Source organism: Tachysurus vachellii, chromosome 15, assembly GCF_030014155.1.
Source record: "Tachysurus vachellii isolate PV-2020 chromosome 15, HZAU_Pvac_v1, whole genome shotgun sequence".
In the NCBI taxonomy this organism is placed as follows: domain Eukaryota; kingdom Metazoa; phylum Chordata; class Actinopteri; order Siluriformes; family Bagridae; genus Tachysurus; species Tachysurus vachellii.
In genome coordinates this window covers 4,375,205-4,403,063 of record NC_083474.1, presented here as the reverse complement: position 1 = coordinate 4,403,063, position 27,859 = coordinate 4,375,205, and the positions used below count along the sequence as shown (strand labels likewise).

The window sequence follows — 27,859 nt, the reverse complement described above, 5'->3', positions numbered from 1 at the left end:
GTATTGTTGTGTAGCATTGTGCTGCGCGTTCTGTCTAAAACATGTCGAGGTGTTGGGTACGTTTCTATAGAAACTGCTCATTATCGGAGTTCGTGGAGACGAACAGCTCAGAGTCATGCTCTCGTAATTACCACAACTCCCACCATGTCATGAACACACACTTTATTGTTGTTCAGTTTCCACTGAAAATGTGAGCGTTCATGTGAAGAGAAAGTGAGAAGGACAGCGAGACACACAATTTCCCCAAAACCCCCACAATCCACTGCTCCTATAATGCACCACAGCAACACACAACATTTTCAAATTCTTTACTGTTACTCAATCTTGCAAAGTTTATTGTAAAGACAGATGTTGTGTGTTTTCATGTGTGTGTATGTAAAGTCTATTGTAAAGACTGACGTGTGTTTGTGTTTGTGTGTGTGTGTGTGTAAAGTCTGTTGTAAAGACTGACAGTGTGTGTGTGTGTAAAGTCTATTGTAAAGACTGACGTGTGTGTGTTCGTGTGTGTGTGTGTGTGTGTAAAGTCTGTTGTAAAGACTGACAGTGTGTGTGTTTAAAGTCTATTGTAAAGGTCTGCGTTCATGTGTGTGTGTTTAAGACCGACAGTAGTCAGTGTGTTATGTGGCTCAGTCAGACGTTCAGACACATGATGTGTGTGTACGAGTTCACAATCTGATAACATCTCATTTTATTGTTCAGCTTTTTATGCAGTGTACTGGATTTGGTGTAATGACTTCCTGTAACTGAATGTGAACTCGTGGTTCTTATTTACAGCACACGCTGTTGCCTTCTGGATTCTGATTGGTCAGATGGGTTTGATTAGTTTTCTGTTCCAGCAGCTCTGACAGTAGTGCAGCTGCACATGGCGGGTTTAATGCGGCGTAGCAGTAATGTAATAAAGCTGAATAAATACATAGTAGTAATGTGTGTGTGTGTGTGTGTGTGTGTGTGTGTGAGAGAGAGAGTCTGAATTACTGCTGCGTTATCATGGAAGAGAAAATGACTGAATAAAAGGGCAGATAATAAGCACAGAGCGAGACTAATGCAGAAATAAATTCTCAACCAAAAAAATATAAACATAGAATTTTTAGGAAAGTGTAGAACGTGACAGTGTTTACATTCAGAACAGGAAATGATGTCATTTCTCTCCATTCAGAGCAACTTTGAGATCTGTACTACTGTAATTATTCTAATTATATCACTACACTGTGTGTGTGTGTGTGTGTGTAGGTATTTGTGCTGTGACACTCAGACAGAGATGAGGGAGTGGCTCGCTACGTTTCTCAGTATACAGGTCAGTGCACACACACACACACACAGACACACACACACACATGAACATGTGGCTGGTGCATTTGCTGTAAACGAGTTGCATGTTGTTTTGTGGTAGTGAAAGGTTCTTAGTTACATTTATTAAATCTATTATCTTCATTTTATCTGGGAATTTTAGACAATAAACTGTTAACAATATAATAAACTGTTTCTCTCTCTCTCTCTCTCTCTCTCTCTCTCTCTCTCTCTCTCTCTCTCGCTCTCAGCATGCGGGTCTCTTGTGGCCTACAGAGTGGTTAAAGTCACGTTCTGTTCCTCGTTCCTCTCCTCCTCTGGACTCTCGTCTCGGTAGTGTGTCGCTTATTCCTCTGCGTGGTACTGAGAGTGAGATGAGGAACAGTGTGGCTGCTTTCTCTGCAGATCACCTCGCCGTGAGTTTCTCAGCTAATCACCCAGACCTGTGGGTCATCACACAGCCAATCACAGAGCTGCGTTATCCTTCTAAGCACTGCCCACTATCATGCTCTTTATACAGAGGTGTAATAAACACAGTGATGAGTAATTTCCCAGGAGGCTGTGTGATTATCCACACGTCCTTACTGCAGTGATTCTCTTACTGAGTGTGTAACAGACAAGCGTGAGTGTGTAACAGACGAGGGTGTGTGTGTGTGTGTGTGTGTAACAGACGAGGGTGTGTGTGTGTAACAGACGAGGGTGTGTGTGTGTGTGTAACAGACGAGGGTGTGTGTGTGTGTGTGTAACAGACGAGGGTGTGTGTGTGTGTGTGTAACAGACGAGGGTGTGTGTGTGTAACAGACGAGGGTGTGTGTGTGTAACAGACGAGGGTGTGTGTGTGTAACAGACGAGGGTGTGTGTGTAACAGACGAGGGTGTGTGTGTGTGTGTAACAGACGAGGGTGTGTGTGTGTGTGTGTGTAACAGACGAGGGTGTGTGTGTGTGTGTGTAACAGACGAGGGTGTGTGTGTGTAACAGACGAGGGTGTGTGTGTGTAACAGACGAGGGTGTGTGTGTGTAACAGACGAGGGTGTGTGTGTGTAACAGACGAGGGTGTGTGTGTAACAGACGAGGGTGTGTGTGTAACAGACGAGGGTGTGTGTGTAACAGACGAGTGTGTGTGTGTAACAGACGAGGGTGTGTGTGTGTGTAACAGACGAGGGTGTGTGTGTGTGTGTGTAACAGACGAGGGTGTGTGTGTGTAACAGACGAGGGTGTGTGTGTAACAGACGAGGGTGTGTGTGTGTGTAACAGACGAGGGTGTGTGTGTGTGTAACAGACGAGGGTGTGTGTGTGTGTAACAGACGAGGGTGTGTGTGTGTAACAGACGAGGGGGTGTGTGCGTGTAACAGACGAGGGTGTGTGTGTAACAGACGAGGGTGTGTGTGTGTGTGTAACAGACGAGGGTGTGTGTGTGTGTAACAGACGAGGGTGTGCGTGTAACAGACGAGGGTGTGCGTGTAACAAACGAGGGTGTGTGTGTAACAGACGAGGGTGTGTGTGTGTAAGAGAGGAGGGTGTGTGTGTGTAACAGAGGAGGGTGTGTGTGTAACAGAGGAGGATGTGTGTGTGTAACAGAGGAGGGTGTGTGTGTGTGTGTAACAGAGGAGGGTGTGTGTGTGTGTAACAGAGGAGGATGTGCGTGTAACAGACGAGCATGTGTGTGTGTAACAGACGAGGGTGTGTGTGTAACAGATGAGGGTGTGTGTGTAACAGACGAGGGTGTGTGTGTGTGTAACAGACGAGGGAGTGTGTGTGTAACAGAGGAGGGTGTGTGCGTGTGTAACAGAGGAGGGTGTGTGCGTGTGTAACAGAGGAGACCTAATCACCCAGACCTGTGGGTCATCACACAGCCAATCACAGAGCTGCGTTATCCTTCTAAGCACTGCCCACTATCATGCTCTTTATACAGAGGTGTAATAAACACAGTGATGAGTAATTTCCCAGGAGGCTGTGTGATTATCCACACGTCCTTACTGCAGTGATTCTCTTACTGAGTGTGTAACAGACAAGCGTGAGTGTGTAACAGACGAGGGTGTGTGTGTGTGTGTGTGTAACAGACGAGGGTGTGTGTGTGTAACAGACGAGGGTGTGTGTGTGTGTGTAACAGACGAGGGGGTGTGTGTGTGTGTGTAACAGACGAGGGTGTGTGTGTGTAACAGACGAGGGTGTGTGTGTGTAACAGACGAGGGTGTGTGTGTAACAGACGAGGGTGTGTGTGTAACAGACGAGGGTGTGTGTGTGTGTGTAACAGACGAGGGTGTGTGTGTGTGTGTGTAACAGACGAGGGTGTGTGTGTGTGTGTGTAACAGACGAGGGTGTGTGTGTGTAACAGACGAGGGTGTGTGTGTGTAACAGACGAGGGTGTGTGTGTGTAACAGACGAGGGTGTGTGTGTAACAGACGAGGGTGTGTGTGTAACAGACGAGTGTGTGTGTGTAACAGACGAGGGTGTGTGTGTGTGTAACAGACGAGGGTGTGTGTGTGTGTGTGTAACAGACGAGGGTGTGTGTGTGTAACAGACGAGGGTGTGTGTGTAACAGACGAGGGTGTGTGTGTGTGTAACAGACGAGGGTGTGTGTGTGTGTAACAGACGAGGGTGTGTGTGTGTGTAACAGACGAGGGTGTGTGTGTGTGTAACAGACGAGGGTGTGTGTGTGTAACAGACGAGGGGGTGTGTGCGTGTAACAGACGAGGGTGTGTGTGTAACAGACGAGGGTGTGTGTGTGTGTGTGTAACAGACGAGGGTGTGTGTGTGTGTAACAGACGAGGGTGTGCGTGTAACAGACGAGGGTGTGCGTGTAACAAACGAGGGTGTGTGTGTAACAGACGAGGGTGTGTGTGTGTAAGAGAGGAGGGTGTGTGTGTGTAACAGAGGAGGGTGTGTGTGTAACAGAGGAGGATGTGTGTGTGTAACAGAGGAGGGTGTGTGTGTGTGTGTAACAGAGGAGGGTGTGTGTGTGTGTAACAGAGGAGGATGTGCGTGTAACAGACGAGCATGTGTGTGTGTAACAGACGAGGGTGTGTGTGTAACAGATGAGGGTGTGTGTGTAACAGACGAGGGTGTGTGTGTGTGTAACAGACGAGGGAGTGTGTGTGTAACAGAGGAGGGTGTGTGCGTGTGTAACAGAGGAGGGTGTGTGCGTGTGTAACAGAGGAGGGTGTGTGTGTGTGTAACAGGAGGGTGTGTGTGTAACAGAGGAGGGTGTGTGTGTAACAGAGGAGGGTGTGTGTAACAGAGGAGGGTGTGTGTGTAACAGAGGAGGGTGTGTGTGTGTGTGTGTGTGTATGTGTGTAACAGAGGAGGGTGTGTGTGTGTGTGGAACAGGAGGGTGTGTGTGTGTGTAACAGAGGAGGGTGTGTGTGTAACAGAGGAGGGTGTGTGTAACAGAGGAGGGTGTGTGTGTGTGTGTAACAGAGGAGGGTGTGTGTGTAACAGAGAAGGGTGTGTGTGTGTGTAACAGAGGAGGGTGTGTGTGTGTGTGTGTGTGTAACAGAGGAGGGTGTGTGTGTGTGTGTAACAGGAGGGTGTGTGTAACAGACGAGGGTGTGTGTGTAACAGACGAGGGTGTGTGTGTGTAACAGACGAGGGTGTGTGTGTAACAGACGAGGGTGTGTGTGTAACAGACGAGGGTGTGTGTGTGTAACAGACGAGGGTGTGTGTGTGTAACAGACGAGCATGTGTGTGAAACAGACAGATGAGGGTGTGTGTAAAGAGGCTTATGAGCTGTAGGTGAAGTGTTTCTCCTTTTTATGCTTTATTAAAACCAGGGCTGATGGAATTATATGTAACTTTGCACATAACATCACTCTGTGTGTGTGTGTGTGTGTGTGTGTGTGTGTGTGTGTGTGTGTGTGTGTGTGTGCGTGTGTGCGCACGCTTTATAAATTTTCTTCCTCAGCCTTACTTTCCAGTACCGTTAATAATAATTTTTTATAATTTATTGATATTACATGTCTGTGCATTTTGAGCCAAAAAAAATTGTACAAAATATGAAATATGTCAGACTTTTAATCATCTAATGAACCATTAGGTGTCTAGTGCACTGTGTAGTGTCTGAGTCTCTGTAGTGTCTAAGCTTATTGACTAAATCATTCAGAAGTCTTTCCACATGCAGGTGCTGGATATTTACGTGACTTCAGAATCGTTCAAGTAAAGAATTTATTCAAGATTAAATTTAATCAACAGTGTATTTTATTTACATCGTTTGGATTAAATCTGAAAGGCTTTGAGTTTGCACACAGAGATGGATGCTGCGTGTGTGACATCACTTATTTATTTTATTTATTCTATTATGAGATGACCTTTGACCTAGAGTCAGCTGAAGTAAAATTAAATAAAACGTTTTATGTTCCTAAAAATGTGTTTAAGTGACTGATGTGTTTTTAAACCTTTTCTCTCCCTTTAGCTCTTAAGAAACCTATGACCATGAAGTGATGATGCCTGAGGTAAAGAATCCTGTATACAACATCTATAAACTCCGTATGTAGGTCTTATAGCTGTCCAGTGTGATCCGTAATCTGGTGTAAAATACAGCAGGGTCTAAAACACATGGCTGATCTGATCTGACTCACTACAGGAGCTGCAGAGAAGAGAACAAAACCCTGTTTAACCAACAGAACAACTGAGTATTAGAGCAGGAGATGGAGTGAGAGATGATGTACGGAGTGTGTTAGCTCTTATTTAACAATCTGTCAGCAAAATTATGTGTGAAAAAAAAAACAGGAAAAGATTTCAGACATTTACAAACGTCGATTGTCTTCACGTGGACAACTGTGACTGGTCAAAGCATGTTTCAGACTCAGCTTCAGTTCTTCATAAAAACTATGAGCTATGAGTCACGCTGGACAAAACGTACTAAATACAAACCGTTTCAACTGATAAGGTGATGTAGACTAGTGGTTAAGGTGTTGGATTACCAATCGGAAGGTTGTGAGTTTGAATCCCAGGTCCAACAGGCTGCCACTTCAGGGCCCCTGAGCAAGGCCCCTGAAACCTCAATTGCTCAGTTGTACAAAATGAGATAAATGTAAGTGTCTCTGTATAAACGTTGTCTGCAGTAGTGAATTGCAGTAAAAGGTGAAATGAGATTACAAAGGTGTTTATGAAAGAAATTTTAATGCACACCAAATGTCTTGTAACAATAATCCCTTCCCTTCTGAGTCTGTCCTACACATCTGTCCTATTTCTCGCCTCCTGTCTGTCAGGGGGACAATTGAAATGTGGTTATTCAGATGTTCCTCACTGCTACTGATTAAACAGAACGCTGGCTGTTTATTTAACTGTGGTTCTACGAACAAGTCAGACCTTTCAGAACCAGTCCTGACCTGCTCAGAACTTTCTAGAGAAGTAAAGGCAAGAGAACTCCAGGGTCGATGACTGTATGTCTTACTATTAATATCACATCCTATACATTTTCTGCCCTTATCCACTTACATTCATCACATTTATACAGGTGATGGTTAAGGGCCTTGCTCAATGGCCCATCAGTGGTAGTTTGGTAGTCCTGAGATTTGAACTTACAACCTTCTGATCAACAGCCAACCACCTGAACCAGCGAGCTACCAGTTGCCCACTTATACTTGTGAAACACTCTCTTTAGTGATGCTGAAAAAGGAATCTAAGACGCTTCTCTCCTCTTCTGTCCTGTTCAAGAGTTCATAAGTTTTCATTCGTAGTGTTTTGGGTGAACATCCTGTGTGTAGAGATGGAGCAGTGAAACTTGTGAACGTGTGTAACTGAGACTTTTGTAGCACACTGTAGTCAGGGGTGGAGAGTAGTTCATTAAATGTACGTCATTACTTTTTCATAATGTCTAAGTATTATTTCATGGTATTTGTACTTTACTTGAACATGAATAAAAGTGACATACGGCTAAAAGCTGATACTCGTACTTTTGTATTGACCTTCAACATCCTTTTTAAACATCATGAAGTTCTCTTAATTTCTCTTCAAGTTATCTTTCATTTTCATTTCATTTATAAGTTAGCACAAGTTAAAAACATTTTTTATTTATTTATTTATAATTTTTATACATTTATTACTTACTCACTCTGACTGTGGTTCCTTGAGTGACGAGATTTTGTGTCTCTACAGAAGATGAAGAATATCCCAGAACGCATGAACCAATCAGACCAGCTGGATCCAGTCTCATCCTGCTAGATGGAGACGGTTAGCGATGTTTACCCCCTCATGTGATGATCTGGAAAGTTCTAGCAGCTGTTTTTAGACTTTGTGGACTTTAAACCCAGAATCGTTCTGAACAGAACATGTCACTTCCTGCAGTTGTACTGTGGGACGTCCAATCATAAGTCCTTCTGGAAAGTTTTTCTGGATATCGTAAGTGCTCGTTGGAACAATGTGAAGTTCTGAAGGTTTTCTGGATGAGTAAAGTGTGGACTGTGGACTGCATCGTGTTTCTGTGTGAGAGCGCGAATAGTTTTTTACACCAGGTTTTAATTTAGTTACATTAAACTTTGCAGCCTGGATACAAATTTACTGATGTTAATAAAAATTAAAACACTCAATAGCTGCAGGTCAAGCTGTTAGGAATTATTAACATCTTATTAACACACACACACACCTGTAGTACTGTCTCTTCAAATTAATCCTCTGATTATTAAATTATTTTATTTAATTTTTCTTTGTTCTGGTCGACTTTAGTTCACAACCATTTCCTAAAATCACATGTTCTAATAAATTGATATATAAGTATACATATATATATATATATATATATATATATATATATATATATATATATATATATATATATATATATATAAAAATTAAATATAATAATATAATTATATATTATAATTATGATATATAATATATAATATATATATTTTGCATTTCTCTACATTTTTTCATTTTCTTCATATGTGTGTATTGTAATGAACTGTTACAGAAAGTGTAATTAGTTATAATTAATGTATATTGATTGAATTAAAAGTTATTATTTAGACATATTAAGCTTTGAACAATGAATGAATGAATGCACTGTCCTTGTACACTGTGTGTGTGTCTGATTTCTAAAATTCAGTGGTTTAAAAAGACACCTAGCTCATAATTGTTTTGAAGATAGTTCTAGATAATAGCCTTTACATCATGGAGTATTCCATGTAAGCTTTTTAGACTAAAAAAGTTGTAACTAAAAATGATAATGAAGCGAACAGACAGGATTTGAAATAGTGATTCTGCTCGTTAACATCTGTTAAAATCTGTCATGGATTTGAGAATCGCTCGTTAGCGCCGTCGCCCTGCCCCACGGACCGCTCGTCTGTTAGGCAGCACAAATTTAACAGTTAAATTTAGGTGAAAATCTGTAAGAAAAGATCTTGTTATTTAGCACGAGTTCACTGATGTGGAACCTTTTTAAATTCAGTTTACTTCTTCATGGCTGATGGTTCGCTGAAGAACTTGATGATGGTATTTTTTGAAGTATTGACTGACTGGTGTTTAAAGTATAATGAATGTTACTGATCCAGTCATTGCACTTTTTACAGGAACAGCGATGCACCTCCTCTGGACTAATTTTGTAATATAATAATCATAAATTCAGCCAGAACAGATCCATCATACACACATCAGTGATTCTACACCTTCACATAAAATACCCCAGCAGTATCTAGTACTTGAATCCTGCCTTACTGTTATATTTATGGCACTTTGTTTTTCTTTTTTGCTGAATTGATGATTCGACTTGAAACAAACATCAGATGAGATTCAGGTACAAGCTGAACGTTGTCAGATTTAGACACCAGGTTTATCAGACTGTCTGTTTGGGCAAAAGCTGCAGCTGAACAAAGAACAAGTGAAATATTGCAAATTAATCATTTAGCAGAACGACTCTGAGTCACAAACACCATTTCTTTGAGCCATCCTGACCTGACTGTGTGTGTGTGTGTGTGTGTGTGTGTGTGTGTGATGAATGTTGACATGAGCACTCTATTTGTGAGCGCTTTCCAGCCTTGTGTGTGGCTTTAATCAGGACTCTTTGATGCTGCATTCTCCTTTTGGAACCGTACTTTCATCAAGACCTGATTTTCAAAAGCCTTCGGGATTAAACAGAGATGCGAAGTCTGTCAGAAGCAATTTCACAGCTTCTGTCACTTCATGTCCGTTTTCTGGTCTCCAAAAGTCTGAATTAAAAAATCTGACCAGTTATTAGCTTAAATTATTAATATTATTAAAGAAAAAAAATCTTAAAATTTAAAAATAAATACATTTTATGCTATTGTCAGTTCTATTATAGAAGAGCATGATAATTGTAAAGAGGAAAATAACACACAGATGGTTGTATTAACACACACACACACACACACACACACACACACACACACACACAGCTCCAAGAGATTTGAAAAACAGTGTGGTTAGAAGATACAACTAGATATTGTCTCTAAACTGATATGACAGTGGGGTCACACTGTGTGTGTGTGTGTGTGTGTGTGTGTGTGTTAAATCACATGTCAGCTTTAGGCCATGAAGCACATTTAGGTGTGTCAGCAGGAAATATAAAAAGGAAATTGTAAAGCATTTTTTATACACAGCCTTACGTTAGAAGTCATGCGCTTCACTGTTCTGGTTCAGTTTTCATCACTAATAATAATAATAATAATTAATAATTAATAATGAGTAGAATGGAGTTAACCTGTGTGTAATTAAAGTGTCACAGTGTCTCAGTATCGACACACGTGTTCCCGGAGACAAAATTCTAAGAAAATTCTTAGAAATGTGGCCGTTTCCCCTTAAAATTGAAAATAAGATCCTAGTAAAAATAAAAGTTCTTCATAAAGCATCTTAACCCTTAAAAGAGCTCATAAGATCAAAAAGTGTTAGGAATAGTGAGAAGGACTTTTAAGAGGATTAAGAGTTTCTTTATCAGAGGAGAAAATGTATACAATATTTAATAATGATAGTGACTTAATAAGATGATACAGATCAGATCCTGTAGGGATTAGTTTAGTGACCAATCGGATTACAGATAACATCTCAGACACAAAGCAGAAATTCATTCATTCATTCATTCATTCATTCATTCATTCATCTTCTACCGCTTATCCGAACTACCTCGGGTCACGGGGAGCCTGTGCCTATCTCAGACGTCATTGGGCATCAAGGCAGGATACACCCTGGACGGAATGCCAACCCATCGCAGGGCGCAATCACACACTAGGGACAATTTTCCAGAGATGCCAGTCAACCTACCATGCATGTCTTTGGACCGGGGGATGAAACCGGAGCACCCGGAGGAAACCCCCGAGGCACGGGGAGAACATGCAAACTCCACACACACAAGGTGGAGGTGGGAATCGAACCCCCAACCCTGGAGGTGTGAGGCGGACGTGCTAACCACTAAGCCACCGTGCCCCCCAAAGCAGAAATTATACATATATATATATATATAGCCTACACACATTATTACATTTATAACATACAGATGGACATCTCTAATACGATCGATCACAAACATAATCCCTAAACAATATAACCTCAAATATCTTAACATAGAGACAAAGTGAAGGTTTATAATAGACCAGATTTTAAAAGTTTATTGAACAACCAATCACAGTCTTCACAACAATGTGTCATACCTAGTAACAGGTTAAGCTCCGCCTCCACTCTGAAATAAAAGATGTTGTATTCTTGTTCGGAGATTCTCTGAGGTCCTGAATCACTCTGAAGATAAGATTCCTAGTTAAAAATGTATGAGCTAAATCAGGAGCTCTCTGAGATCCTTCTGAGAAGCTTTAAGAATCCCATAATGCTAATTATATCATATTTGACATATTAGTTTCTGAGACCTCTGCACAAACCACATCAGTATTACTCTCCTAAAAAAACACCCTGGTGTATACAACTTTTACTTCCAGGGTATTTATATCGTTGCTCTTTGCTGTTGGAAAAAGTCAATTCTTGCCTGAATAAGGACAGAAATAATGACTTGACAATGACAGCTACAAAAGGACAGGTACAAATAGACCAACACTTTAAGAATAATTAGAAACAGGTGACATAACCACATGATATTAAACGTACTGTAGCAACACACCTGCCTGCACCCCCTCTGGGGGTCTGGCATGGAATTGTCCTAGTAGTTCCTGACAAATATTAAAAATATGACTCAAAAATCATGTGTACATGCTTATTAAAAGAATGCTGCATTTGATTTAAAGGAACAGTAAACACTTCAGTTAAAAAAATATATAAATATAAAACCAGCTCTTCACCAGCTTCTCATTTGATTGGTTTCTACTCTAAGCTATTCCACACTACAGCAGTCATTTTCTGATAAACTTTAGTAAGAAGATTGAGAAGACTCGATCGCTTAAGTTTTATCCCACACCCCGATTCGATACGGTTATTTTTTCTTAGTCTTTGTTTTCTTACTATAAAATATCTCTGATGCAATCGCAGCCATTAGTTAGCTAAGGGCTTCGGTCTGTGTTATTTCTTCCTCTGTAACATCGAGTCATCCTCATTAGTGCTGTAGAATTCACTGATTTCCAGAGCAACATCTTCCACCTTATTATTTTTATTAGGATGCCACTTATCAGGACAGCTGAGGTGTGTGTGACAGCGACGGCACTGAAATAACTTGCTTTGAAATAGCAGAGGACGAGGACAAAGAAGAGAGAGAGAAAGAGGGATAAGGACGAGGGGACGAGACGCTGCTATTTTTACAGTTTATGCACATCACTTGGTGCTTTTGTTTCATTCAGCTGTTCAATCACAGTCAAGTTGCATGTGACACAAACAGGTGTGTGACCTTCTGACAGGACGAATGGCACAGCAGGAGACGTTTTCAGAGCCTGCACACGACTCGACCTCCTGCCGAGCTGCAGTCTGAGTGTGGAACAGACATTATAGTGTGATAGCACCAATCAGTTTCCACTCTTACCTCCAGATGTGTGAAATTACCAGCTGAGGACCACCTGTTACTCTGCACCATTGTATGACCACCACTGATCAACCAAACAAAAACCTCTTTCAACAGCAATCAGAAACTGACCCCCATGCCCTCCTTCCCCACATACTGTATTATGGGAGCTTCTGATGCTGTAATCACCAACACTTATCATGTATTCATTCCAGGACTCCTTATCACTCAGACCCCCAGTATTCAAGGATGGATTACACAGCTGATTAAGCTCCACATTCAGATTATTAAAATTCTCTGCAGGAAGTTGACACCTCTGAGGCTGCCAGATTGTTCACTAAATACTTTTCACTAATGTCTAGACCACAGACTTTAAACACTAACAATCAACTATAAACCTGATAAAGTGGGCAACAGAAAATGTGGATGTATATATTTTTTTGCTGTCAAATATTTGAGAGAGATTTTAAAATGAATCTTTATAAAATATTATTATGATATATGAATGTGAAGATGGAGAAGATAGGGGTCTTATATATCACAAGTATTTTACTGCATGTGTAGTGCTAGTGTGAGTATTGATCCTCAATCTCAAGTGGTTCTGGTTCTGGACAGACATCAGTGGCCAGTGGTTGGTGGCCAGATGTGAACCATGGAAAGGTGTGGCAACAGTATGCCACCCTGAGTTTCTGAGTGGCTTGGGCATGTCTGCGAACATCTTTGACCACCAGTTGTTGTCCTGCAGAAAATTATAAGTATATGGGGTGCCTGGGTGCATCTTTCTTATTATATGGTAATGGGCAATGAACTCTTGTTGGGTGGGAAAGACCACAGAACCTGCTGTTATACAGCATAAGATTTCTTATTTGATGTCCATGCTGATGGTTCCTAAGAAACATAGGGCTGAAAGGATGTGTTCATCACTGTCCTCCATGGGGCTGGCAGGGTGAAGGCGACCCAGGTCTGTAGAATGGTAAAAGTGAATGAAAGGAGAGGGCCCATGTGGATTTAAACATTTAGCAGACTTGAGATACTCAAAGTTCTCATGATCTATGAACATCAAGAATGGATGGACAGATCTCTCCAGCTTGTGACACCATTCCTCCAAAGCTAACTTTATGTCCTGTAGCTAACAGATTTCAGTGTCGTATGTCTGCTCTGCAGGGGATACCTTTCTGGAGAAAAATGCTAATGGAAGTAGTTTTGTTTTTCTTACAGATTCTTTGTGAGAGGACACCCACCAAAATGAATATCGGGTGGGTGAATGCCTCTTCTGCTGCCTTGTTCCATTCTAGTTGTTTTAAGTTTAAGTATTTTAAGTTTAAGATGTGGTAGCCTAGTGGTTAAGGAATTGGACTATCGGTTGGAAGGTTGTGAGTTTGATCCCAAGTGCTTACTGCTGGACCTCTGAGCAAGGCCCTTAACCCTCAATTGCTCAGTTTTATATATAAAAAATAATGAGATAAGGGCATGTGGTAAATGCTGTAAATGTAAGTTATAGCGGTGAAGCTCAAACCTCTGATAAAACAATATTTGCCACCCACAGAAACCTTTTGCAGGTCTTTGACCATCATAGTTGTGTGCCATTCCGTGATAGCAGACACTTTGGCTTGGTTCTTGTTGACTTCTCCAGGAGATTTGCTGTTTGTGAAATTCACATTTCTCTCCATTGACTTCTAACTGCTGTACAGCAGGCACTGAATGACAGAAAAAGACATGCTTGTCAAGCTTGCATTTAAAGGGAGGGATAGTAGATCAGGATCTCATCAATGTAGGCAACTTTCCCAGCATGTCCAATAGGACATTGCATATAGGACATTGCAAGACACTGGAACATCATAGGGGTGCAAGAGAGCCCAGAGAGGTGGTGCTAAAGGCTGTCATCCACTTATCTTCCTTTCTGTATGATATTATATCAAAGTATTTCTGAGGTCAAGTGGATATTGTTGCAGTTGGGAAGCAGAGGTAGCTGTGGGGCGCAGAGGTAGCTGTGGGGACCAGAGGTAGCTGTGGGGAGCAGAGGTAGCTGTGGGGAGCAGAGGTAGCTGTGGGGAGCAGGGGTAGCTGTGGGGAGCAGGGGTAGCTGTGGGGAGCAGGGGTAGCTGTGGGGAGCAGAGGTAGCTGTGGGGAGCAGAGGTAGCTGTGGGGAGCAGGGGTAGCTGTGGGGAGCATGGGTAGCTGTGGGGAGCAGGGGTAGCTGTGGGGAGCATAGGTAGCTGTGGGGAGCAGAGGTAGCTGTGGGGAGCAGGGGTAGCTGTGGGGAGCAGAGGTAGCTGTGGGGAGCAGGGGTAGCTGTGGGGAGCAGGGGTAGCTGTGGGGAGCATAGGTAGCTGTGGGGAGCATATGTAGCTGTGGGGAGCAGGGGTAGCTGTGGGGAGCATAGGTAGCTGTGGGGAGCATATGTAGCTGTGGGGAGCAGGGGTAGCTGTGGGGAGCAGAGGTAGCTGTGTTGAGCAGAGGTAATGGATAACAAAAGCTGACGGTGACTTGATTAAGCTCTCTATAATCAGTGTCTGTCCTGAGTCCTACACCTTTCTTCTCCATAAAGAAAAGTCAGCTGTAGCAGGTGATGTTAAAGGGTGAATGTACACTTGTTGCAGAGCATGAATAAATTCTTTTATGGCTTTTTGTTATGTGGGTGATACATACATTTGGGTTTGTGCTAAGATTCCTGGTAGAAGTTCAATTACACAGTCATCAGAGTTTTAATATAGTTTTACAAAAACATCACTTAGGTCCCCTGGCATACAGAGGATTTCACGAGGTTCATGAAAACTTTCATAACGGTGGATGCCATCATCAGTTACGACTCTGAAGACGTATGAGTGTTCGTGACCGTAGCAGGACCAATGAAGGGTGGTGCATGGAGTGGGCATTACTGGACAAAATGGTAATTGCCTTCAGTATAAACACTACTGCATTTTGCTATTTGCCTTCATTGTGGTGGGCCTGGCCCAGTTACATGGGTTTTGAAGGGCTTCTTGGCCCTACTGAGAGATACTACTGGAGCTTACTATATGGGAGTGGCCTTCCAGGTAAATACCCAGGTCAATGAGTGTGAAAGTTAGGTTATAAGCTCTGCATTCCTTTTTGTTAAGGAGGTTGGCAGTCAAACACCAGTAGAATGTTGAAGCTCATTGCAGCTGATGCAAGAGTGCAGAACTTGAGGGCATACTTGGCCATGATCTTTTGGATAACAAAAAGCTGCTTCTTTCCTTCCACTGGTGAATTCAACAGATTGATCTCTCCTGCCTACTTGAATGGCTGAGGTATTAACAAGATAGCAGCTAGTGAGTGGGTTGGTGGCATCACAGCAGTGGTGAGGGCATGTGAGATCATGTTTATCTTCACATGGAGATTTGCTGATGGTGCTCGCCCACCAGTTGACCTGCCAGTCGGCAGTCTCGTTCTCCTGCTGCATTCACTCTTAAATAACTTTTCAGTAGTACTTATGTCTGTAGTTACATCTGAGGTCTGAATACTGATGTGTGTTTTGGTATTAAATCTACTCGTAATGAATATCCTTCACCCACAACCAGTACTGTGACTTTATTCTTCTACATGCTTATGATTTTTGTGCAGTGTCTGGTGTCACCCAGACAGGTACCAGTTATCATTGAGTCTGCTTCCTCTCAAGATTTCTTCATGTTATTTCAGGGAGGTTGATTCTTGATATTTACATGATATGTTTAAGTCTGATTTCAGATCACATCTGACACTAGAATGCTAGCTAACACATTAAATAATCATTAAATAACCATTTATAGCTTAAATGTTTTAGGACTGAAAGGCATCTCTCAGGATGAAGTCAGTTACATAACAAACGGGATCATTATCATCTGCACCATTATAGCTTGAATGGGAAGCAAAAGGACGTGCCCGCTTCATCCCACGGCTCTTTTCCTCTTACACAGAGAACACTTTTCTGTTTTGTCTTCTTTTGAAATGGTCAAACACACACACACACACACACACAGAGAAAGCTCTAATAGTGCTGTTGTGTCCTGGTTCGTGACCGTGTAGGCGGAGACGAGAGACGCTTTCGGAGGTGCAGACAGAAATCAAGCGAGTGACTCACTGCAAAAATTGGTTTAAACATTGCATTTCACATTTTACATTCACTTATTTTCTGAACAAAATGTCCTCATTACTGGCTGATGTTTAGTTTTAGTTCAGCAAGTTTCTCCGAGTTCACAGTGATACAAACAAAACAGTGGCTTCCTTATATAAGCTGGCATTTTAAATGTGTTAGGTTGTTCTTAAAAGCCCCAAAAGTAATGACCTATGCTTTACTCAATCCAAGATGGCCGAGTAACGGGTCACATTCTCTGATTTTTGTCTAGAATCTGTGAGGTAATTTTTTTAATTGAACCGTATCATAGGACTGAATTTTCATATATAAATGATCCTGAATAAATGTAAACAATTCTATTAAGTAAACAGCATGCTTATTTAGTGAAAGGTTTAAGTGGAGAGACATAGTGAATTTTTGGAACAAAACAACAAAAGGACAGCTGAATAACTGTCTGTGTGTGTGTGTGTGTGTGTGTGTGTGTGTGTGTGGGGCCCTTGTCAGTTCTCATCAGTGTGTCTCTGAAGCACCCTCGAGTGAAGGACAAAACAATTTAGCTTCTCAAATCATACGCATAACAACACAACGCAATAAGTAACCTCTCTCTCACTGATTCTCTGTGTATGTGTGTGTATGTATGTATGTATGTATGTATGTGTGTATGATTTTAATGCTGGCCTCCAGCTACATTCAAGTTCAACACTTCACTGCATTTAGAGAGAGAAATGCATGGGAGAGGATATGTAACCACCGGTGGAGCCTCAAAACAGTAAAAAATAAAATCCGGGATTATGTGAAGTGTTTTGTTTATGAATTTTATGCTTCATGCAGGAAAACCTCTTTACAGTTTTACACTGAGCATGTGACACAGCACATTATGCTAATACAACCTCCTCTGTGTGTGTGTGTGTGTGTGTGTGGTGTGTGTGTTAGTAAATGTTAACACCTCATGTTTGTAAAAAACTGTAAAAAACATAAATCACTTGTAGAACAAAACTGCAATCCACTTTCCCAAGTCAATGTAAACATAACATAAATGTCTATAAAATATGGAAAAATTGACAGTGTACGTGAAGTGTACTGGGTTTAAAAGTTATTAAAAACAACATGGCCATAAATGTTAAAAACACATACATGTTTACACACTACACAGCTATTAGTGATATGTGTCATCATGGTGTGATGGAATGCTAATGTGGAGTAGATACAGCGATGCTAATGTGTTACAAAACAGTTGACTTCAAGTTCAGCTTATTAATAACATACTGTATGTTACTGTCACAGTGTAAGATGTGAGTGTGATCATTTTTCACTTAATAAAATATCCACTTGTTTTTAGATCTTGTTCTTAGCACCATAGTGTTGATTGCATTGTAACGATGCAGCATTCCACTAACTCCAATTCACAGCATGCACCATGGCCTACAAACATGGCCTCTGTGCATTACACTCCCCCGAATGCTCACAAAGTCACCCAGCTGCTTCTAGACCTTCAAAGTAAATAAAAATCTTAAATTTTATTATTTTTTTCAGTGATTGTAGGGTACATTTTTGTTATAATTTTATTCTTACTATTTTCATTCTATTCACATTTCAGTTTAGCAATGTTCATACATTCTTTTCACTTTCTACACGACTGGCCTTCATAGCAAGTGAACACTTTTTAGCTTGGTTTGTCTTACATCTGTAAACTCTCACTCTCACTCATTTTCCACCGCTTATCCGAACTACCTTTTTCTTAATAATTCCTTTATTATACAATGTCTTTAATGCATCGGTCAGTTTGTGCTCAGGTCTTCTGAGTCTGGTTCCTCGTAAGGTCATCTTTTTTGGGAGTTTTCCCTCACTGGAGTTTCTATGCTTCTGATAAGCTGCTTTTAGACACTTTTGGTGCTATACTGATACATTCTGGTATTAGAGATAAGAAAATTTATGGCTTTCTATAATAAACTTCTAATATGTTCTAATGTTTTTATTCTAATAGTTTCTTTGAATAAATAAGTAAATCTAAGGTTCTGATGTGTTTAATGTTAATTAATGTTAGTCCTTTAAATGTGTAGCTTTAGTGGTATATGAAGATGTCCAGGATGTTGGAGTGGTTATCGTACAGTAGAGTTTTCACCCCATTATTCCTGTGAGTATGAAGAAAAATCATTTGCGTCACTGTTAGCACTCTGTCATCATCATCGTCATCAGGCTATACTATAATCATGAGCATTCTGATCATCACCATCATCAGCAACAGCTTTGAAGTAAGCTCTTGCTCTTTCTCCAGGTTGATTACGATCGTTTCCGTCATTTTCCTGCTCAGCATCAAAGGTTCAGCAAAGTTTCATTTCATCTCTCCATGCTGGTTTGATGGCTCGGTGATTTTGAATGCTTGTGCTGCTCTCGCTTCACATTTAGCATGACATAGGTCTTGTATGTGTAACAAGGACATAACAAATTTTACATCATCTTTACTTTCATAATGACTGAATTTCTGTTCTTAAGGGTCCTACTAGAACATCAGCTACTTTAAAAAAATGTCAGAATGTGGCGAATTTGCTGTATACAGTATTAGCGGTTGCGCAAGTTTTTAACGCTGAGTAACTTGGGAGCAACATGTCAGTTACATTAATTGTAATTAATACTTTTATTTTATTAATTGTATTTTATTAATTGTAATTTTACTTTTATTTTATTTGGAACCACAGTGAAGCCTTTAGGTTTTGTTTTTTCCCCTCAGATCTTGCCTCAATCTAAATAGCGATGTATCTTTTGAAACCTCTTAAAGGAGAAAAATTTTATAGTAGATCAGAATTCTCAGGATCTTGTATAACATTAAAGAAGAACATTATGAAAGCTTCGTAATGGTTTTTGTGAATGATGTACGTCATTTTCTGTACCGTCTGCATGTATCTGTGTGAGTGTGTGTGAATCTGAAAAACTAAAGAGCCGACTTCAGAAGAGCACAGACTGACCACTCTCTGCTGAACATCGAAGGATCTTCAGTGGAGATTGTAAAGAGCACCAAATTCCTAGGTATACATCTGTTTCAGAACATCACCTGGCCACTCAACACTAGTTCCTTCAGTCAGAAAGCCTTGCAAAACCTGAGGAAACCACATCTTCCTGCCCCCCTTCCTGAACACATTTTATAGAGAGACAATCGAGAGCATGCTGAGCAGCTGCATCACTGTCTGGTTTTGGAACAAGACCGTTTGGAGCTCAAGACCCTGCAGCGGATAGTGAGGACAGCTGAGAAGATCATCAGCATCTCTCTTCCCTCCATTCATAACACACGCTGCATCTGCAAAGCCAACAGCATAGTGGATGACCCCACACACCCCTCACACACACTCTTCCCTTTCCTGCCATCTATCACTCAAGCCCTCACAACCAGACTGTGCAATAGTTCTACCCTCAGAACTCAACTATACCGAACACACACTCACACCCAACTTTGTGAACTACACTATGCACTCACTAAGTTGCTGTTTTTGCACACCACATTGCTGTTTTTCAAACCACATTTCTATCTAACTTACCAAACTGCTGATACTACATAAATTTGAATATGTTTACATTGCTCTAGTAGCACAATATACTTTATAATATACAGTATGCACGCTGGTCAGCGCTATCTCCTGTATTTTGTGTATTCCTCAATAGCTGAACTGAACTGCACCGAACACAATACACACACACACACACACACACACACACACACACACACACACACACACACACACACACAAATGCAAAATAAACTGTATGGACTGCATTGACTTCCAATATACATCCATGTCTACAGCACCACCATATAAAACTGTTGACATGCTGTTTTTGCTCTTTTTTTTTTGCTTTTTTTGCTCTTTGCACATGCTGTCTTTCACATTTCAGTTGACTGCTGTTTTGCACAATACATATAATACCTCATGTAACTGTTGCTGTAATACTAGTGTTTATTCCAGTATTTCTGCACACACAATATTGATTGGACATACAGTATTTACACTGGTCAGTGTTGTTTTTTGTGTATTGTCTTTTGTGTATTGTCTTTTGTTTAATGTCATGTATTTTTTGTTTGCACTATAATTTGTCCTGCACTATCCTTTTGTCTTTTGTATTGTGCTGTTTGCACCAGGTTGCACAAATGCACTTTATGTGCACTTTAAATCCTTAGCTCTGTCTTTGTTTTATGTAGCACCCTGGTCCTGGAGAAATGTTGTCTCATTTCACTGTGTACTGCAACAGCTATATATGGTTGAATTGACAAAAAGCTTCTTGACTTGACACCCTAGAGTACTGGAGTATATGATTAACACATTATGTTTTACTAAATTCATTGCATATCTCTCTGACAAATTCACCATCATACACTTACTGATAACATCTGCACTAAGGTCAGGATTCAAGTCGCAGCATCATCAAGCTGCCACATTTGGGTCCATGAACAAAGCCCTTAATCCTCCCTGCTCCAGGGATGCTGCATCATACATGTCCCTGCAAAGAAAGATATGTAAAGAAACTTATAAAGCACTTAATGCTTGGTTTGCTGTTGGCTGCTCGTGTCCCTACACTTGTTTTTTTTTTCGGGTTGTGTTGTGTTGTGTTATGCCATACGGAACTGGGGGCCACTGAACCTGCATTAACGACGACAGTGGGGGCTCGCCGACAGCCTTAGCCACCGGGTTGGCACGTATGTTTGTGTTGCGGTTAGATTGTAGCCTCCATGGTCATATAAATGCGGTGCTTGAATTGTTTGCTGCGTCGCATTTGTTTGCTTGGTATTTTTTCAATTTCGATTTATCTTGAGTTTATACTTTAACTCCTTACTTTTTACAAAGGGTGATTACGTCGGCAATAGCATCTTAAAAGTAGAATAATAGCTTGAAATACTTTTTGATATCTTTATTTATTTGTTTTCCCAGAGCCTGCTGCTAGCTGGTTAGCATCACTAGCCTGTTAGCTCGGTTTCCGCTAGTACACCTTACACTTTGACTCCTTACTTTTTCAAAGGGTGAACACATCGGCAATAGCATCTTAAACGTAGAGTAATTGCTCGATATTCGTTTTGATATCGCTAACATCTTATTTATTTGTTTTCCCAGCATCCGCTTCTAGCTGGCTAGCATCACTAGCCTGTTGGCCCGGCTACCACTAGTACATCTTTTCACACCAATTATCTCTGTTGTACTTGCTCTATATCATCATGTTGGTTGTGCCTCTGCCTTTGAGTGCAACTGGAATTGGAGGCCATGGAGAAGCAGATGCGCGACATACAGGTGAAGCAGGTCGAGCTGCGGGAGCGGAAAACCGTGCTGGAAGCTCCCCGGTCGGTCGCTCACCTGTCTCAGGTAAACTCCCGGCGTGTAATTACTACTCCCTCCACTTCTACTACGTGTGTTTGTTTGTCCAGGCCCAGCGCACCCAGGAAGCTGCCTGACCAGGCGCTGTTCACTCCGGCTCCAGGGTACTGCGGATCCTGGGTGCAGCAGCGGAGGACGCGAGCTGGGCCCCGGTCGAGGACCTCTCCCCCTCCACCGCCGCCGGTCTTCAAGATCCCCACCCGGAACCGCTTCGCCCCCCTTCGCGAGACGGGCTGCGACGCTGTGATCTTCGGAGACTCCATCGTCCGCCATGTCCATGCTACTGTGGCTAAAGGTCGCTGCACAGGTACCTGGGATCGTGAGCAGGAACACCGGAGCTGTGGTTCTTCATGCTGGCACGAACGACACCAGCCTGAGGCAGTCGGAGATCCTGAAGAGGGACTTCAACACCCTGGTGGAGACGGATCGCAGCACAGCGCCCATGGCAAGGATCATCGTGTCCGGACCGCTTCCAACGTACCAACGAGAATTGAAAGATTCAGTAGACTTTTTTGCTTTAAATGAATGGCTACAGTCATGGTGTCAGGCTCAGAATTTACTCTTTATTGATAACTGGAATGTTTTCTGGGAGCGTCCTAGGCTGTTCCGTGCTCTCATCCTCTCGGACCACATCTCCAGGGTGCTGCACACCTTCTGACTGGTAAACTACGATTTAAATCTAAATTTCAATAGCCATCCTTAACCTCAACACATTGACACAAATGCACACATCGCTCATCCTATAGAAACTGTGTCTGTTCCCCCGAGTAGTGAGATCAAAAAGTAAATGCGTGAGAAGTTCTCGAAATAATCTTACTGTAATTAGACCAGAAAAATGCCAAAGAAACAAACAAAAACAGTTCCTAAAGTTTGGGCTTTTGAACATTAGATCACTTGCACCCAAAGCATTTATTGTAAAAGAAATCATCTCAGAAAATAGCCTTACTGCACTCTGCCTTAACAAAACTTGGATTAAACCAAATGACTACATTGGTCTAAATGAGTCTACACCATCAGGATATATCTATAAGCACGAGCCTCGTCAGACTGGTCGTGGAGGTGGTGTCGCCACTATCTTTAGTGATTTCCTTACTGTTACCCAGAGAACACAGTATAGATTTAATTCTTTTGAAGTGCTTGTTCTTAATGTTACACTATCGCACATGCACACAAAAAAATCCCGGATGTCTCTTGCTCTATCAACCTTGTACAGACCCCCAGGGCCCTACACCAATTTTCTTACAGAATTCGCAGATTTTCTTTCAGACCTATTGATTAACTTTGATAAAGCGTTAATTGTAGGAGATTTTAACATTCATGTTGACAAAACAAACGATGCTTTAGGACTCACATTTGTGGACTTACTAAACTCATTTGGGCTTAAACAAAACATCACTAGAGCAACTCATCGTCTTAATCATACACTAGATTTAATAATATCACACAGATTAGATGTCATTGATATAGATATCATACCTCAAAGTGATGACATCACAGACCATTACCTCATAATGTACACACTACCTGTAGAACAGACTAACTGTGTCCCACCACGTTATCGACTCGGTAGAACTATTGTTCCGACCACTAAAGTCAGATTCACAAATAACCTGCCTGACCTGTCTGGACTTCTTACTGTACCCTTAAACACAAACTATATGTATCTATATGTAATGACTAACAGCATAGGTGCTATATTCACTCGCACATTAGACACTGTTGCCCCAATCCAATTAAAGAAGTTTAGAGATAAAAAGCTTGCACTGTGGTATAATAGTCATACTCACACCCTCAAGAGAGAGACTCGTAACCTCGAGCGAAAGTGGAGAAAAACTAAATTAGAGGTTGTTAGAATCGCGTATAAGGAAAGTATGTCCAACTATAGACAGGCTCTAAAAGCTGCCAGGGCTGAGCACCTGAGCAAACTCATAGGAAATAACCAGAACAATACTAGGTTTTTATTTAGCACAGTGGCTAGGTTAACAAAAAATTCAGAAATCTGAACACACTATTCCATCACAGTTCAGAAGTGAGGTTTTTATGAGATTCTTCACTGATAAAATCGCAAGTATCAGGAATAAAATAGGTGACACTCAACATATGAGAGCATCTAGTGACCCAGTCTCACCTAAGGCTCTAGACACACAACTACAATGCTTTACAAGTACAGGACAGGAAGAGTTAGATAAACTTATTACCACAGCTAAATCAACAACTTGTTCACTAGACCCCATTCCAACTAAATTACTGAAAGAAGTGTTACATAAAGCTGGTGAGCCTCTTCTTTATATTATTAACTCCTCGTTATCTTTAGGCTACGTCCCTAAATCCTTCAAGTTGCCAGTTATTAGGCCACTCATCAAAAAACCTAATTTAGATCCGAATGAACTATCAAATTACAGACCTATTTCACACCTTGTGAACACTCGTTTATGTCTAAAATACTTGAAAAGGTTGTGTCTGTTCAACTGAGCTCCTTCTTACAGGAGAACAATATCTTCGAAGAGTTTCAATCAGCATAGCACAGAAACTGCACTTGTGAAAGTCACAAACGACTTGTTCTTAGCTTCGGACAAAGACTGTATGTCTCTATTAGTCAACTTGACCTTAGTGCTGCATTCGACACAATAGATCACAACATTCTCCTGGATCACTTACAAAATTACACAGGTATTCATGGACAGACTTTAAGTTGGTTTAGATCCTACCTGTCTGATTGATACCATTTTGTGGAATTAAATGATGAATCCTCCAGTTTACTACCAGTAAATCATGGGGTCCCTCAAGGATCAGTTCTAGGACCTCTGCTTTTCTCGATATACATGCTTCCATTAGGCAACATTATTAGAAGACATGGGATTAGTTTCCACTGCTATGCTGATGACACACAGTTATACTGTATATCTCATCAAAACCAGATGAAATAGCTAAAGTGTCCAAGTTAACTCAATGCCTTAGAGAAATAAAAGACTGGATGAGCTGCAATTTTCTGTTGTTAAACTCTGATAAGACAGAAATACTACTTATAGGTCCAAAAACTAGCACACAGAAACTCTCACAATTTAACTTCCATTTAGAGGGATGTATTGTTACTAGTAGCTCAACAGTGAAAGACCTGGGTGTTATATTAGACAGCAACTTGTCCTTTGAAAATCATATCGCCCATACTACAAAAACAGCCTTCTTTCACCTTAGAAATATTGCCAAGCTGAGAAACATCCTGTCTGTATCTGATGCTGAGAAGCTAGTTCATGCATTCATGACCTCTAGACTGGACTATTGTAATGCGTTACTAGGTGGTTGTCCTGTATCTTTAATAAATAGGCTATAGTTAGTCCAAAATGCAGCTGCCAGAGTTCTCACTAGGACAAGAAAGTATCACCAAATAACCCCAATTTTATCATCTCTACACTGGCTACCTGTTAAGTTGAGAATTGATTACTAACTGCTGCTACTTAGATACAATGCTCTTAATGGTTTAGCTCCCATGTATCTAACTAGTCTTCTAACACGTTACAGTCCTTCGTGCTCTCTAAGATCACAAAACTCAGGACTTCTGGTAGTTCCCAGAATATCTAAGTCCACTAAAGGTGGTAGAGCGTTTTTTTATTTAGCTCCCAAACTCTGGAATAGTCTTCCTGATAGTGTTCGGGGCTCAGACACCCTTTCCCAGTTCAAATGTAGATTAAAAACTCATCTCTTTAGTCAGGCGTACACATAATGCATCCCATAATATTGTACAGTACACTATTACATCAGACTTGCACATCTTTATGAACAGCAGATATGTTAATCCCTCTCCACTGCTTCTCTCTTTCTACCCATCCCAAGGCATCCAGACATTGTACCAGGTCCGATCGTCTTCCGTGCGATGAAGATTTTGGACCTCCACTGAGATGAGGCCGACTCTGTGAGAATCCTGAGACATCTACAGACCTACCAGCTCCAGTTGGACTCTGAGATACTAAAGAAGAGATCTGAACTCCATGTGATCCTTACACCAACATTTGTTTGACTGTATATTTATAATCACACCCTCCAGTGTCACACATATGAGGATGAGGTTCCCCTTTGAGTCTGGTTCCTCTCAAGGTTTCTTCCTTTACCAATTTAAGGGAGTTTTTCCTTACCACTGCTGCCTGAGTCACCTCAGACTTGCTCATTGGGGATAAACACATACACATTGCGAACTATATATATATCTAATTTTTATTTATTGTATTAATTCTTTATATTTCTCCTTATGTTTTCCTTCTGTTCTATGTTTATGTTCTGTAAAGCTGCTTTGAGACAATGTCTATTGTAAAAAGCGCTATACAAATAAACTTGAATTGAATTGAATTAACGGTCTCACGCCACAGTACCTGAGAGATCTTTTGGTTTTTTTATGATCTGTCATGCCTACTTCAATCAAAAGGTGCAGGTTATTTGGTAGTACCTCAAGTACAAAAGGCTACAGCAGGGGCATAGCTTTTTCTCACAGAGCCCCACAGTTATGGAACAGCCCTCCCATTAATGTTCGGGAATCAGACACAGTCTCAATATTTAAGTCTAGGTTAAAAACACATTTGTTTAGTCTAGATTTTTATTAATAACTTTTCCAAGGTAAAGGAGTAGATCTGGAGGGTTCACTTATCCCCCCCCCCCCCCCGCACAAAAAAAAAAAACAAAAACAAAAAAAACAGAATGAGCTATGCGCGCTTTGCGCAATTTCGGTTCTGATTCTGCACTGTAACGAGGGGTCTATTCATTCCCCAGCGCTGCCTCCCCGCCCCGTCCATGCATGTGCACGGACAGGCGCGTGGGAAAAAATTCTCCCAGAACAGAACCATCCCGCCAACACTAACTGTATGCTCGCAATAATCCTTCATTGACAAGTGGTCCTGACTGAATTTACATTGTCCATAACCCGAACATAGTCATACCTAACAATTTCTCTCTCTCTGTCGAGCTATATATGCCACTCTGAGGATCCCAGTTTTCTGAGTTCCTAGCCCAATCATCTCTTCTTACGGAGCGTCTTCTTTCGTCAATCCTGATGTTCTACCGCTGGCTGGAGTCTCTGGCTGGCTGGCCAGGGATTGATCTGCATGGTCAGCCAGTGACTCATGGGATTGTTGTGTATGAAGCTGCCCAGAGACCGTCATGCCTTCTTTTTAACCAATGTTGTGTCAGTCAGCTGTATGGTCTGGTCTTTATCAGCAATCAGGTCTAAATGATGGTACTTACACAGCATAACACAGTGTCTGAACACCGTACACAAAGATTCAAGTTTAATATTAGACCTATATTTAAATGTGTTTATATTTATCCACAATTAGAAAGCCCGAGGTGACTGGGGTGAGAAAAAGATCGCTTAGATATAAGAGGAAGAAACCTTGAGAGAAACCAGACTCAAAGGGAAACCCATCCACATTGCCCTAATATATTTTGGTTCTGCCATCACTATCATATACCACCAGCTAGTTAAAGAATTATAACTTTCTGTCACTCCTTGCACTATTCTTCTGATAATTACGCCAGTGGACAATTAACCTATTGGGGACGGCTTCATCATGCACTAGCCCACACCCATCACTCTGCAAGTTGGACTTTTTCACACCAAGGAAACAGTCCCTGCTTCTCAGCTACCTCCCATAAACCATGGGTCTGCGCCATTGATTTGCTTCCAAACTCCTCGCCTCCCAAGGGCCAAATTTACCCCCTCTCCTCTATATATAGGAAGCCCTAGCAGCGGGATTTATCAGACCTTCAACCTCTCCTGCTGTGGTGAGGTTCTTCTTTGTTGAACAAAATGATGGCGGACTGAGGCCCTGTATTGACTATCATAGACTAAATGCCATAATGCCATAATGTCAGATTCCTGGGCTACATACTGTAATTATAAACAGCCAGGGAGTAAAAATTGAAAAAGTAGATGCCCAACTCCAGCTAGCATCAAGGTCTTACAGACGCTTTTCAGTTTTGCAAACTTTTACTGGAGATTTATGCGTAACTACAGTTCAGTGACCAAACTGCTTATGTCCCTGCTAAGCAGAAAACCACGCAAGCTACACTGGTCAGAAACAGCACAGCAGGCTGTCAACAAACTCAAGCATAGTTTTACCACCACCCTCTTGCAACACCCAGATTTACCTAGTTTACTATTCATCATCAAAGTAGAAGGCTCATGCAACAGAATGGGGCCATACTTTCCCAGTACCACAGGACACCGAAAAGCTCCATCCATGCGCATTCTTCTCTCAGAGGCTCAGGGCAGTG

At 41.4% G+C, this 27,859-nt stretch overlaps 2 protein-coding genes across 7 annotated transcripts in view; one reads left to right on the top strand and one right to left on the bottom strand.

Annotated features, from left to right (window-relative positions):
• LOC132858523 (arf-GAP with Rho-GAP domain, ANK repeat and PH domain-containing protein 1-like) overlaps positions 1 to 7,924 on the top strand; it is a 65,080-nt gene extending 57,156 nt beyond the window's left edge. For 3 of the 6 annotated variants that reach the window (XM_060888902.1, XM_060888903.1, XM_060888907.1), the window contains 4 exons: positions 1,231 to 1,294; positions 1,539 to 1,703; positions 5,696 to 5,735; positions 7,384 to 7,924. In XM_060888902.1, coding sequence (XP_060744885.1) covers positions 1,231 to 1,294; positions 1,539 to 1,703; positions 5,696 to 5,713 — 247 coding nt within the window. In that variant the 3' untranslated portion in view covers positions 5,714 to 5,735; positions 7,384 to 7,924. The remainder of the gene's footprint in view (positions 1 to 1,230; positions 1,295 to 1,538; positions 1,704 to 5,695; positions 5,736 to 7,383) is intronic. The other 3 variants (XM_060888906.1, XM_060888905.1, XM_060888904.1) reach the window with 3 other exon arrangements.
• A 6,180-nt stretch (positions 7,925 to 14,104) lies between these two features.
• LOC132858502 (DBF4-type zinc finger-containing protein 2 homolog) lies at positions 14,105 to 15,593 on the bottom strand. The gene is made up of 2 exons (XM_060888881.1): positions 15,524 to 15,593; positions 14,105 to 14,616 (listed from the first exon to the last, which is right to left on the bottom strand). The coding sequence occupies exons 1-2, from the start codon at positions 15,591 to 15,593 to the stop codon at positions 14,105 to 14,107; spliced, it is 582 nt and encodes a 193-aa protein (XP_060744864.1).
• Positions 15,594 to 27,859: the final 12,266 nt, after the last annotated feature.